General features: G+C 41.1%; 1 protein-coding gene across 2 annotated transcripts in view; it reads left to right on the top strand.

Moving 5' to 3' along the window:
• slc16a4 (solute carrier family 16 member 4) overlaps nt 1–10,194 on the top strand; it is a 181,839-nt gene extending 171,645 nt beyond the window's left edge. For both annotated transcript variants that reach the window (XM_034172273.1, XM_034172274.1), the window contains one exon: nt 9,703–10,194. In XM_034172273.1, the coding sequence (XP_034028164.1) occupies nt 9,703–9,911 (209 nt within the window). In that variant the 3' untranslated portion in view covers nt 9,912–10,194. The remainder of the gene's footprint in view (nt 1–9,702) is intronic.
• The last annotated feature ends 3,290 nt before the right edge of the window (nt 10,195–13,484 follow it).

The raw sequence follows: 13,484 nt of genomic DNA, 5'->3' as shown, positions 1-13,484 counted from the left end.
GCATCTTCACCTTTTTCTTGTCTTATACGGAAGGATCTACTTTTTTTAAAACTTCATATTGTCTTGCGGCACGTTTGGTGAGTACACATTTCTTTTATTTTTGCTTGAAAATTATTTTGGGGGACTTAAATATATAAACCTCTCTCAGCGTCCATGGAGCTCTGGGGCTCCGATTGCCGAGACGTGCGGTGCTGTGGATTTTGCCGCAAGAGGTCTGTCCTTGCAGCAACAGGTGTACCGGCCGCTTCGCATTAAAACAGTGAGCGTAGCGGAGGCAGAGAGCGGGAGAGGAAGAACGGCGCCCGCTGTCGATGTCGTTGCTGATCTGAGCACACAGATCTGTATCTCACATTCATTGCAGCTTACTTTTGGATGTTGAAACCAGGACGTGTATAAGTAACATTACTAACAGATAAAATCAATTTCAATGCGGGATCGGACTGAAGGCGGGAGCGCGTCGTCTTGTCCCTGACGTCATGGAAATGATACGGCTGTACAAACTGTTTTCACAGAGGGCTAAATTTTAGCTGCAAATTTGTCATTTTTAAACGAAGATTTCTCCGCTGAATTACACATTTGGGCTTACAGATTTACTTTACTGCATTCACAAGGGTCTTATAAATACATATCAGCTATTTCTTTCTGAAATCTGACCACATTTATTTCAATGCAGGTCTACTTTAAAAATATATAAGTGCTACATTCAAATATCTCCACTGTCTTTTGATAAAATTCACAAAAATTTCAAAAAAATGTCCTGTCTTGCAATGTTAAAGAAATGGACAAATTTACTGGATCCAGTTTATCAGATCTGCTACAAAGGTTAATGGTTTCTCCCTTCACCCTTATCCCACTCTTTCACCAAGTTTCAAGAAAACAGTTTTAGTAGTGTGTGTGTAAACAAAAGTGTGTGTGAAATGCTTTCATATAGAGAAATAAAAAATGCTGACACAAATAGACCTATGAAAATTATTAACAAATGCATTTACAGTAAGTCATCACTTTTACAGCCAAGTAAGTACACGGACCCACGACAGGGGGCGTAAATGAACGGCCAATAGGAAGTCCGAATAAATAACTATTTATTCTGCAAATGTGCACAACAACCAAATATGCTTTTAGTCTGTCAATCAATCTACACAAAAGGTGACGTGTGGGCAGGCCCGAGGGTAGGAGACTCCTATCCAGAGAAGAGCCAGGACCCACGAGGTTCCACGGCCATCGGAGACCTGCAACACACTGGAGCCGCCAAGTCCTGAGTCCCCAGGTGGCCGCTGCTTCCAGCTGTCAGATCCGGTACTGCTGGCAGAAACAGACACAGGTTAAAGGTGGGTGTGTGTACACCCAGCAAAACAGTCAGCAAAAATACAGTTCCTTCCTGAGGGAATAATCTCCACCTCCAAACACAGGAACACAGAGTACGTGCAGTGCCTTATGTATCACTTAATCAAAGTCTGAAGTGAGGAGTGGAGACGCCAACTCCTCCAACTTCCACAAACTCAGCTACAAGCTGCAAGTGTACAAAAAGGTTTACGACTGCAAAAACACGTGCGTACGGCACAAAACGGCTGAGTAGTTTACCTGACGGGTAAGCTGATAACTCGGCAGAGTTGTGATGTCTCTCCCAGGCTTTTATGGATGAGGTGATGATGGGATGATTTCTGACAGCTGTCAGCTCCGGCCTCCTGGTGCTCCTGTGTGGCGACTGCGCCCTCTGGTGCCTGAAGCCTGACGTCAGGCAGGGCTCCCTCTGGTGTTGGGCCAGCAGTACCTCCTCTTCGGGCGGCCCACACAGCACAGGGAATGGATACATGAAGATTTTCAAGTCACTAAACATGTTTCTGTCTATCATTAGGAAATATGAAGACAATAGTACTGAATGGTGAATCTGTCTGGAGTAGGCAGTTTTCAAAAATGTGCAAGGAAGCTAATGAGGGAAGCCACCAGGACCAACCGCTTACTCCAATTAGGGGTCATCGGGGGGGGGGGCGTTGGAGCCTATCCCAGCAGTCATACGGCATGAAGTGGTGTACACCCTGGACAGGACACCAGTCTGTCTCAGTACCACATATAGACAAACACACAGTCTCATCTGCATGCACACCTACAGACAATTTAAAGTTTCCAGTCCACCTAACCTGCATGTTTTTAGATGTGAGAGGAAGCCGGAGCACCCGGAGGAAACCCACACAAACACAGGGAGAACATGCAAACTCCACACAGAAAGGCCACAGGTGGGAATCAATCCCATGACCTTCTTGCTGTGAGGCAGCAGTGCTAACCACTAAGCCACCGTGCTGCCCCGGGACTACTCTGAATAAGCTAAAAGCTTCAGTGGCTGTGATACATACTTAACATAAAGAACAGGATAAAAAGTGGTAACTATTGCTTTTTAAACGCTTGACTTAAAATTAATGGGTGTGAACAAATCTGACCAGGACTATAGATTCACCTGCATTTCTAATATGTATGAACCTTACCATATTTATGAATGTCTCTGGAGCTCTATCAGGGAAAAAAAAAATTCTTAAAATATGGGCATTCACTGTTCTGAGACACCAAGTGTAAAATATCTGTTTGCAAACCACAAGACCATAGTTAGGTGCAAAATGTGGTCTGCATATGAGATAAAAAAAGACATGTTTATACTACATTTTATTTTTCTGTTTTCATGTGATTCATATGTTGCTGATTAGTGTTTCACAACCTTTTTAGAGTTCTGTACAATCATCCAGTCAGCCAATAAATACCTTATCATACATGTAGCTGTGCATTCCAGTTCAGGATAAGTCGATATAAGATATGACTTTCATGACCATAGAAGAAGCAGAAACATCTTATTTAAAGAATCATATATGGTGTTCTGAATTTATTAAATACTAGGATTTGATTTACCTGAGATATATGAGATAATATATTGTATTTTATGAAGCTATATATATATATATATATATATATATATATATATATATATATATATATATATATATATATATATATATATATATATATATACGAGGGCTGTCAATAAAGTATAGGTCCTTTTTATTTTTTTCAAAAACTATATGGATTTCATTCATATGTTTTTACGTCAGACATGCTTGAACCCTCGTGCGCATGCGTGAGTTTTTCCACGCCTGTCAGTGACGTCATTCGCCTGTGAGCACTCCTTGTGGGAGGAGTCGTCCAGCCCCTCGTTGGAATTCCTTTGTCTGAGAAGTTGCTGAGAGACTGGCGCTTTGTTTGATCAAAATTTTTTCTAAACCTGTGAGACATATCGAAGTGGACACGGTTCGAAAAATTAAGCTGGTTTTCGGTGAAAATTTTAACAGCTGATGAGAGATTTTGAGGTGATACTGTCGCTTTAAGGACTTCCCACGGAGCGAGACGTTGTGCAGCGCTCCCAGGCGCCGTCGTCAGCCTGTTTCAAGCTGAAAACCTCCACATTTCAGGCTCTATTGATCCAGGACGTCGTGAGAGAACAGAGAAGTTTCAGAAGAAGTCGGTTTCAGCATTTTATCCGGATATTCCACTGTTAAAGGAGATTTTTTTAATGAAAGACGTGCGGACGGGTCCGCGCGTCGGGACGCAGCCGCCGGGACGCGACACTCCGCCACAGGAATGAAATCCATATAGTTTTTGAAAAAAATAAAAAGGACCTATACTTTATTGACAGTCGGGAGTTTTCCCGGTGGGCTGGTCCAACCTGGGGCCGTTGTGAGGGGGTGTTATATGACCACCACTAACTGTTAGGCTACACAGCAAGACACTTGGGCTGCTGTATCTTAAAGAGAAGACATTAAGTGTTATAAATGTTTTACAATCACGAAAATTCACAAGAAAATAACTTAAGACTGCTTCTTTTGCAACACTGTTATCTTTTCCAAAGCCTAAGGTAGGGACATACCATTACATGTTGAACACCCCTATGCATTCATTACAGTTAGTTCAGTCCAATCAAGCCCTGTGCGCTCAGATGGGACTTGCGTTACCCGTGAGTGAAAAGATGGACAGAAAAAAGCCAGGTGGAGCTGAAAAAGCTACACTAAATAAAAAGAAAAGCTTTGGAGGACGATGCTGCCAAGTGTGCAAAGCTCACAGATATTTTTTCAAGAAGACAGAGCGAAAAGGGAAATGGTAAATAGGGCCAGGCATAGCAGGCTATATGCCAGTTGATGTCAGTTTGTGAGCTGTATCAACATCTGGTGGTCCCTCATTTATCGCGGGAGTTACGTTCTAAAAATAACCCGCGATAAGCGAAATCCACGAAGTAGTCAGCGCTATTTTTTGCAATTATTATAGAGGTTTTAACGCTGTAAAACCCCTCACTACACACTTTTTGCACTTTTCTCAAACAGGCATTAACATTAACATTTTCTCACTTCTCTTTTCTTCTGGGCAAGAACATTATAAACAGACACACGCAGAACACAATGCGCGTGCTCTCCCTTTGCTCACTGCCTCCGGGGGTACGGATGCGGGACCCGCAAAGAATCCAAGTCCTCTCTCGGTGGCCACGGAGCTCTGCGGCTGCGGTCAACATCCGCATCAAAACAGCGAGCGTAGTCTCTGGACCTGTCGCCAGATTTTTGCCACAATTCCGCACAGCAGACAGGAGGGCAGTATGAGTGGCCCGCTGCTGTGTTTACCGAGCCCACAGACTCAGTAAGTGAATCGGAGGCAGTGAGCAATCGCGGTGATGCCGACCGGTGCCGCGACCGGCCCGCCTGATAAGGACGCAGAACACAATGCGCTGTTTAAAAAAAGAAAAAAGCATGCAAAACTGCACAAAAAAAAAAAAAAAGCGAAACTGCAAGGCCGCGAAAGGTGAACCGCATTATAGCGAGGGACCACTATACCACCTCTTCCAGGTTGTGTACTCGTGAGTTAACAATACCGTTCTTGTTTTAACTAACTAACTTTTACTTTCTATTATAAGCCACCCAATTTTCACAGTCAGTCAGCACATAAATGCTGGATTTAAATGCCACAGCAGAACTCTTATTACCTCTGTGCGCTGGCGGTTTGTGGGCCGGTTGGATCTGAAACTCCATGGCTGAAAAATGTTCCCAGCACGCCCCTGTGTGTCCTTAATTGGAGTAAGCAGTTGAAGATGAGAGAGTGAGTGGGTAGTAGCATAACAGTTTTTTCTTCATATTCTACAGTCTGCATATCAACCCAACTGAAATAATAATTCTGCATAGTGCACTCTAACTCACCTGTTCCTCCATTTGTGCATGCCATCTCATTATTTATTAGACCACGACCCGCTCACTGGAGCCCTTATTTTCGCAGTTCACGTGGTTCTCAAGTCAGGTAGCAAGCATCACACTTTAAGTACTACATAGTAGTACTAGGGTGCACTTTAATTACAGTCTGAATGGGCCGGCACATGCCACATGCAAGTTAAGGTGTACATTTTTTTAATTACAATGTACCTGCTGTGTATGGCATGCCAGAGTATTGCAGTGATATGACATCTGTCACCCTTTATCATCATTCACTTGAGTCTCATGAATGTCGCAAATTGCTCTATGAAAATTAATGATGACAACATACACACAATGCAATGCAACTTACTGCACCTTAACTAAAGTGGCATGAAATATACAATGACCTGGCTAAAATTCATCTTGTGTGTGTGTGTGTGTGTGTGTGTGTGTGTGTGTGTGTGTGTGTGTGTGTGTGTGTGTGTGTGTGTGTGTGTGTGTGTGTGTGTGTGTGTGTGTGTGTGTGTGTGTGTATATATATAAAATTTATTTTGACACAAAATGCGCTCCTCTCAAAACATGTCTCTGTGGAGTAAATCCAATGATCTGTATATATTACTCGATAGCTCAGTGGCCCACACACTCGCAGTTTATGCAGACCGCACATAGACAGCTTATTAGAACGTCAACAATTTCAAGAAAAACTCAGCTGATTCTCTTATTTAGTTATTTTTGTTCTTCAGATAATGTATAAGACTGACCCCTCCTAATCTAATCTAAAGCACCGCTTAACTAGCTACAGGAGAGTTAATTTTCCCTGCAATGACAACATTTATTACACACAGCTCTATGAGCTTCTGCCTAATATCAGTAATAAAGCTCGTAGACACAATGCTTAAAGCTCCAAAACTATGCACAAGTAGACCTAATAAATGTTTTAAAATAGTTTGTCCAACACAAAACAGTTAATTATTTAAAGCCTGATTGACGTGCATGACAGTTTTAAAGTTCTCCGTCACTGGATTTTGCTTTATTCTGGAATAATTTGACCCTCAACAAGCTTTTCTTTGTACAATCATCACCTCCAATTCAAAGGTAAGTTGTACATTTTCATCTTTTTTCTGACTCCATTTTGTAAATTTGCAGACTTTTCTGATCCATTTGTAATCAGCGCGCACACTGCAAAAACAATTAAACTATGATGGCAGATGGAGTGAAAGCAGAAAAGTGTCAAATCACAGCCTTTTGGGTCTGATTTAACAGGTACTCGTCAGGCTACAGGTCCGAGTCTGAGCAAGCTGTGAAAAAAAATAAACGGTTGGTCTTTTAATCACAGAAATGACTCTGGTCCCACTTCACAATACATTGCATTGGAACAGGACAGTTTATACGATGTGAGCAAAAATCCGATATACAAACTCTGTCATACAACCCCAATTCCAATGAAGTTGGGACGTTGTGTAAAATGTAAAAATAAAAACAGAATACGATTTGAAAATCCTTTTCAAGCTATATTCAATTGAATACACCACAAAGACAAGATATTTAATGTTCAAACTGATAAACTTTATTGTTTTTGTGCAAATATTTGCTCATTTTGAAATGGATGCCTGCAACACGTTTCAAAAAAGCTGAGACAGTGTTATGTTTACCACTGTGTTACATCACCTTTCCTTCTAACAACACTTAATAAGCGTTTGGGAACTGAGGACACTAATTGTTGAAGCTTTGTAGGTGGAATTCTTTCCCATTCTTGCTTGATGTACAACTTCAGTTGTTCAACAGTCCAGAGTCTCTGTTATCGTACTTTGCGCTTCATAATGTGCCCCACATTTTCATTGGGTGACAGGTCTGGACTGCACGCAGGCCAGTCTAGTACCTGCACTCTTTTACTATGATGTCACGCTGTTGTAACACGTGCAGAATGTGGCTTGGCATTGTCTTGCTGAAATAAGCAGGGACGTCCCTGAAAAAGACGTTGCTTGGATGGCAGCATGTGTTGCTCCAAAACCTGGATGTACCTTTCAGCATTGATGGTGCCATCAGAGATGTGTAAGTTGCACATGCCATGGGCACTAACACACCCCCATACCATCACAGACGGTGGATGTGCTGGAACTTTGTGCTGGTAACAATCTGGATGGTCTTTTTCCTCTTTTGTCCAGAGGACACGATGTCTATGATTTCCAAAAACGATTGAAAATATGGACTCATCAGACCACAGCACACTTTTCCACTTTGCGTCTGTCCATTTCAAATGAGCTCGCGCACAGAGAAGGTGACAGCGTTTCTGGATGTTGTTGATGTATGACTTTCGCTTTGCATGGTAGAGTTTTAACTTTCACTTGTAGATGTAGCGACGAACTGTGTTAACTGACAATGGTTTTCTGAAGTATTCCTGAGCCCACAAGGTAAGACACTTTGCACAAGGATGTTGGTTTTTTATGCAGTGCCGCCTGAGGGATCGAAGGTCACGGGCATTCAATGTTAGTTTTCGGCCTTACCGCTTATGTGTAGAAAGTTCTCCAGATTCCCTGAATCTTCTGATTATATTATGGACTGTAGATGATGGAATCCCTAAATTCCTTGCAATTGAACATTGAGAAACATTGTTCTTAAACTGCTGGGCTATTTTTTCACACAGTTGTTCACAAAGTGGTGATCCTCGCCCCATCTTTGCTTGTGAACAGCTGAGCTTTTGGGGGATGCGCCTTTTATACCCAATCATGACACTCACCTGTTTCCAATTAATCTGTTTACCTGTGAAATGTTCCAAACAGGTGTTCTTTGAGCATTCATCAACTTTCCCAGTCTTTTGCCCCAACTTTTTTGAAACGTGTTGCAGGCGTCCATTTCAAAATGAGCAAAGTTTATCAGTTTGAACATTAAATATCTTGTCTTTGTGGTGTATTCAATTGAATATAGGTTGAAGAGGATTTGCAAATCATTGCATTCTGTTTTTATTTACATTTCACACAACATCCCAACTTCATTGGAATTGGGTTGTATACAATTTTTATTACATGGAAAACTACACAAAAACATCCAATTTATACGATGACGGTTGTACTGTACATAGGACTGAACAATAAATTTATGTCGCAAATCTCTGATGATGATGTCAGCTTCCATCCCACACGACTTTATTTTCCCAAACTTTTCTTCTGTTCAGATCTGAAGGGAATCTGTACATCTTGAAGCCCTTGTTGTGTCTATTTGTGCATCCAAATGCACAACAACCCAGCATTTTCAGCAAATAAATAAATATAATAGTTGGATTTACATGCAGATAGATTAACAGTGAACGCTATTTTGGCCCCAAGATGGCACCATGAGTCACTTGACTGTTTTTTTTTTATATATATATATATTCTTACTCTCTGAATAAAGAGACTCTACTCTCAATGAGTCAGTGTCTTTCATGTATTTAAAAACACCATCACTTCCCCCTCTCACTTATGGCTAAAATACTTACGACAGAAACTTCTGTCAGACCTTACAATTGATTTCCTTCAGCTTTTACTCTTTAATTGATAATCCATTCAAAAATGACGAGATATATTTTGTAAAATTAAATATTTTGAGGTAAAATTAAAGAACTGTGCTAAATATGGACTGCAAATGGACTGCATTTATATAGCGCTTTTCCATCTGCATCAGATGCTCAAAGCGCTTTACAATTATGCCTCACATTCACCCCGATGTCAGGGTGCTGCCATACAAGACGCTCTCTACACACCGGGAGCAATAGGGGATTAAAGACCTTGCCCAAGGGCCCTTTGATTTTCCAGTCAGGCGGGGATTTGAACCCATGATCTTCTGGACTCAAGCCCAACACCTTAACCACTAGACCATCACCTCCCCCAAATAGGTTTAGACAGGTGTCCTGTCCAGCTGCTGGAATAGGCTCCAGCCCCCCACGACCCTTAATTGGAGTAAACGGTTGAAGACGAGTGAATGAGTGAGTGAGTGGTCTGGTGGTGGTATTTGGTATGTGGTATTGATCTGGTGATCTTTTTAATTATATTTTTAACTATTGCATCACCTTTAAATTACTTCCAAGTGGCAAAAGGCTTTTCACTGGCAATAGTTATCATGTCCATAAGTGTATTATTTACTAAAAGCAGAAAGGGTATAATTATTGAGTTGATAAATGTATAATGACTGGGCTGTTTGCTCACCCTCTCCACAGTAATCTGCCAACACCGGGTGCAATTGTGTCAGATTATGCATCATGCAAAATAGCAAAGTGCATTTGCACTACATGCTCTCACGTATGTGCAAGAGATCAAGATACTGCCCAAAAATTTGAATGAAAGTAAAGGATTGTAGGACTAAATGACTTAATGTTGATCTTTCTACCTAGTCTGCACTGTGGGAAAAAAGGCTTCCTAGTTTGCATGCTTGTGTTAGAACCTGTCTCATGTACCCCCTGGGTACAGTGCACTGTTGTTGGCAAACACTGCTGATGTGTGCTGCTTGTGTCTTGCAGGCTTTCTGTACGACTACACTCAGACGTATAACTGTTCTTTCTTTCTGGCTGGACTCTGCTACCTGCTCTCCTCGGTCTCCCTTTTTATGGAGCCACTGGCACAGCACTGGAAGGCAAGAATGAAACGGACAAATGCCAGGAAGACTGAAAGCAAATGTTGGACAAATGGCTGCTTCACTCCCAGTGGTCTGCAGAATGGTGCTGTGTAGAGAAGATGCAGTAAATGCCTTTGATTTTGAAACAGATTGCTCATGGACATGAACCCACAAACCTGGAACCTGGATGTGATTCCTTGTTAAGGAGGGGACCTCAGTGAACCCTTAATTTAACAGAAGCACAACACAGTCCAGGAAGGTGGTTATGGCTGCAGTAACATGATCACTAAGAATATGTAATAGATGAGAGATGGGGATTTTTTTTCCTACTTTTGAAAGCCAAAACTGTATTTTTTATGTGTATGATCTCTTTGTTCTGTCATTCTCAACAAAAAAAGAGAAGCATCACACCCAAAGATATTTGTATCCTCTATATACAACATCCAGCAGGTTTAACAACTTCCTGATCATACTGTATTAAAACAGTTGTTTCCAAACACATCATTGTCACTAATGACCTCTGCAAAGGTGGTATTTGCCTCATTCTGAAAATGATCACATTTTCACAAAACGTAGTGTAAACATTATGCCTTGCCTAGAAAAGATGCAATTAAATTTTATTGTACATCTGGTTAAATATGTGTTAACAAGGACAGTCAAAAAAATGATCTAAAAAGCATTGAATTAACAGACAAAAGTCTGTTTATGTGTACAGTGGATCCAGAAAGTATTCACAGCACTTCACTCTTTCCACATTTTATGCCGCAGCCTTATTCCAAAGTGGATGAAATTAATTTTTCCTTCAAAATTCGACACCCCATAATGACAAAGTGAAAAACGTTTTCCTTTTTTAATTTTTGCAAATTTATTTTTTTTAAAAACTAAGAAATCATATGTAGATAAGTGTTCACAACCTTTGCTCAGTACTTTGTTGATGCACCTTTGGCAGCAATTACAGCCTCAAGTCTTCTTGCCCATTCCTCTTTGCAGCACCTCTCAAGCTCCATCAGGTTGGATGGGGAGCGTCGGTGCACAGCCATTTTCAGATCTCTCCAGAGATGTTGAATCAGATTCAGGTCTGAGCTCTGACTGGGCCACTCAAGGACATTCACAGAGTTGTCCTGAAGCTACTCCTTTGATATCTTGGTCGTGTGTTTAGGGTCATTGTCCTGCTGAAAGATGAACCGTCGCCCCAGTCTGAGGTCAAGAGCGCTCTGCAGCAGGTTTTCATCCAGGATGTCTCTGTACTTTGCTGCATTCATCTTTCCCTCAATCCTGACTAGTCTCCCAGTTCCTGCTGCTGAAAAACATCCACACAGCATGATGCTGCCACCACCATGCTTCACTGTCGGGATGGTCCCTACTTTCCTTGAAACATGATGCCTGGCATTCACACCAGAGTTCAGTATTTGTCACATCAGACAGAGAATTTTGTTTCTCATGGTCTAAGAGTCCCTCAGGTGCTTTTTTGCAAACTCCAGGTGGGCTACCGTGTGCCTTTTGCTAAGGAGTGGTTTCACCTTACAGGCCTGATTGGTGGATTGCTGCAGATGGCTGTCCTTCTGGAAGGTTCTTCTCTCGCCACACCAGAATGCTGGAGCTGTGACAGAGCTACCATTGGGTTCTTGGTCACCTGCCTGACTCTGGCCCTTCTCCCCCCAATTGCTCAGTTTAGATGGGTGGCCAGCTTTAGGAAGAGTCCTGGTGGATCCAGACTTCTTCCATTTAGGGATGATAGAGGCCACTGTGCTCATTTAGGACCTTCAAAGCAGCAGAAATGTTTCTGTACCGTTCCCCAGATTTGTGCCTCGCGACAATCCTGTCTGACATTCACTGTCAACTGTGGGACCATATATGTAAACAGGTGTGTGCCGTTACAAATCATGTCCAGTCAACTAAATTTACCCCAGGTGGAAGCTGTAGAAACATCTCAAGGATGATCAATGGAAATAGGATGCACCTGAGCTCAATTTTGAGCTTCATGGCAAAGGCTGTGAAAACTTATGTACATGTGATTTCTTTGTTGTTTTGGGGTTTTTTTATTATTATTTTTAATAAATTTGCACAAATATTAAACTTTTCACATTGTCATTATGGGGTACTAATTGTAGAATTTTGAGGGGAAAATTAATTTCATCTATTCTGGAATAAGGCTGTAACACAAAATGGTGAAAAAGTGAAGTGTTGTGAGTAATTTCTGGATGTGCTGTAGATACTGCTCAGTGTTAGAGTGGTGTGAGAAGACTTAACAACAAACAACAAATATTTTCTAATTTGTTGGTTTCCTCTTAATTTTAAGGAAACCTCATGAAAATATTTATTGTGGTGTAGAAACCATTAACCTTTGGGGAACTGGCATTGCACTGTAATCAGTGGCTTTCTTTGTGTTGTTTTTGCATCAGTTGCACTCGCTTTTCACTGCAGAATTTCTTGCACATAATGTTAATGGAAGCTATGCAGTTAAGCCTAGAACCGGGTCCACAGTAAACTGAAGTATATTTGTCCCCAGTGACTTGGAGCAAATGCGTGCGGCTGCTTTCTTCCTGTTTGATCACACATGCGCACTTTGGGCAAGGTTATGATCATGCCATATGACCTTTTTCTGCCAGATGGTTAGAATACGAAGCACTTCATTGCAGTCTGCTGAGATGAAATGTTTAACCTGCTATGCCCAGCCCCCCCAAAAAAAGACCGTAATACCTGCTTCTGTGCTTTAAAATATTAGAGCGTGTAGGCACAGGATTAAAATTTGTAGCATTTATTCATATTATTGATTTTTCAAATTAATTTTAATTGAATATCTTTGATTACAATAATACTACTACTGTGTATTTAGAGTAATTTTCATCAGTTGTCATTGTAGGACCTGATGAAGAATGATCGTCCTCTAATCTGCAGCAAAATGACACCAGCCCTTCAAAGCTGACACCTCTAAGATGTAAGAGGCTCCATAATCGTCCCCAACATTTTAATTTCGGTGGACTGGGGGTTGGTGGAATGCAAGAGTGTTAAATTTTTGTGTCTGTGTGTTGCAAAGATTTTGGCAAGAATTGAGCCCAAGTGGACTGAGAGTAAAAGCCTTTGAAGTGCCAAAAAGGCAGCCAATTAAACACAATGCAACTTCTAATTACACTGTTGTCTATTTATGATTCTTATCGGTTGTTGGACCTTTTTTTATGAGACTTCCTGCTTTTCACCATTTGCCTTATAAGGTACTGTGTTGTATCTTTATTAACTTTCTATGATGTCAGCCAAAGACTCATTAGAAATCTACAACTTGAGCCCCTCTTTTTTGAAACAAAGGCATACTGGACATTTATGTACATAATTTAAGACACAACAAACATAATGGTACAGCTTAGCTAAAATTTCTGTAACAAGTGCATTTTGTGATAAAAGCATAGAATTTGGCGCACACATATTCTAAATTAAGTAATGGAGACATCCTGCAGCTGACCTCTAATGAGATACAGGAGTCAATTACAAAAGAATTACACAGGGCTCAAAATTTAAAAATGTTCCAGTTGTATTGAAAGGTATACCATATTTGTCTGATCATAAAGATTCCAAAAAGATATACTTTGGACTATTACTGAATGTTCTGGAGTTATGAGGTTAAAAACAACAAAAATGGTGACAACGGTTAATTTCAGTTTGTACAGGGGTCAAAAGATAAAGTTGCTTCAA

This window comes from Thalassophryne amazonica, chromosome 6 (genome assembly GCF_902500255.1).
Source record: "Thalassophryne amazonica chromosome 6, fThaAma1.1, whole genome shotgun sequence".
Taxonomy (NCBI): Eukaryota; Metazoa; Chordata; class Actinopteri; order Batrachoidiformes; family Batrachoididae; genus Thalassophryne; species Thalassophryne amazonica.
This window is presented reverse-complemented; position numbering and strand designations above follow the sequence as displayed.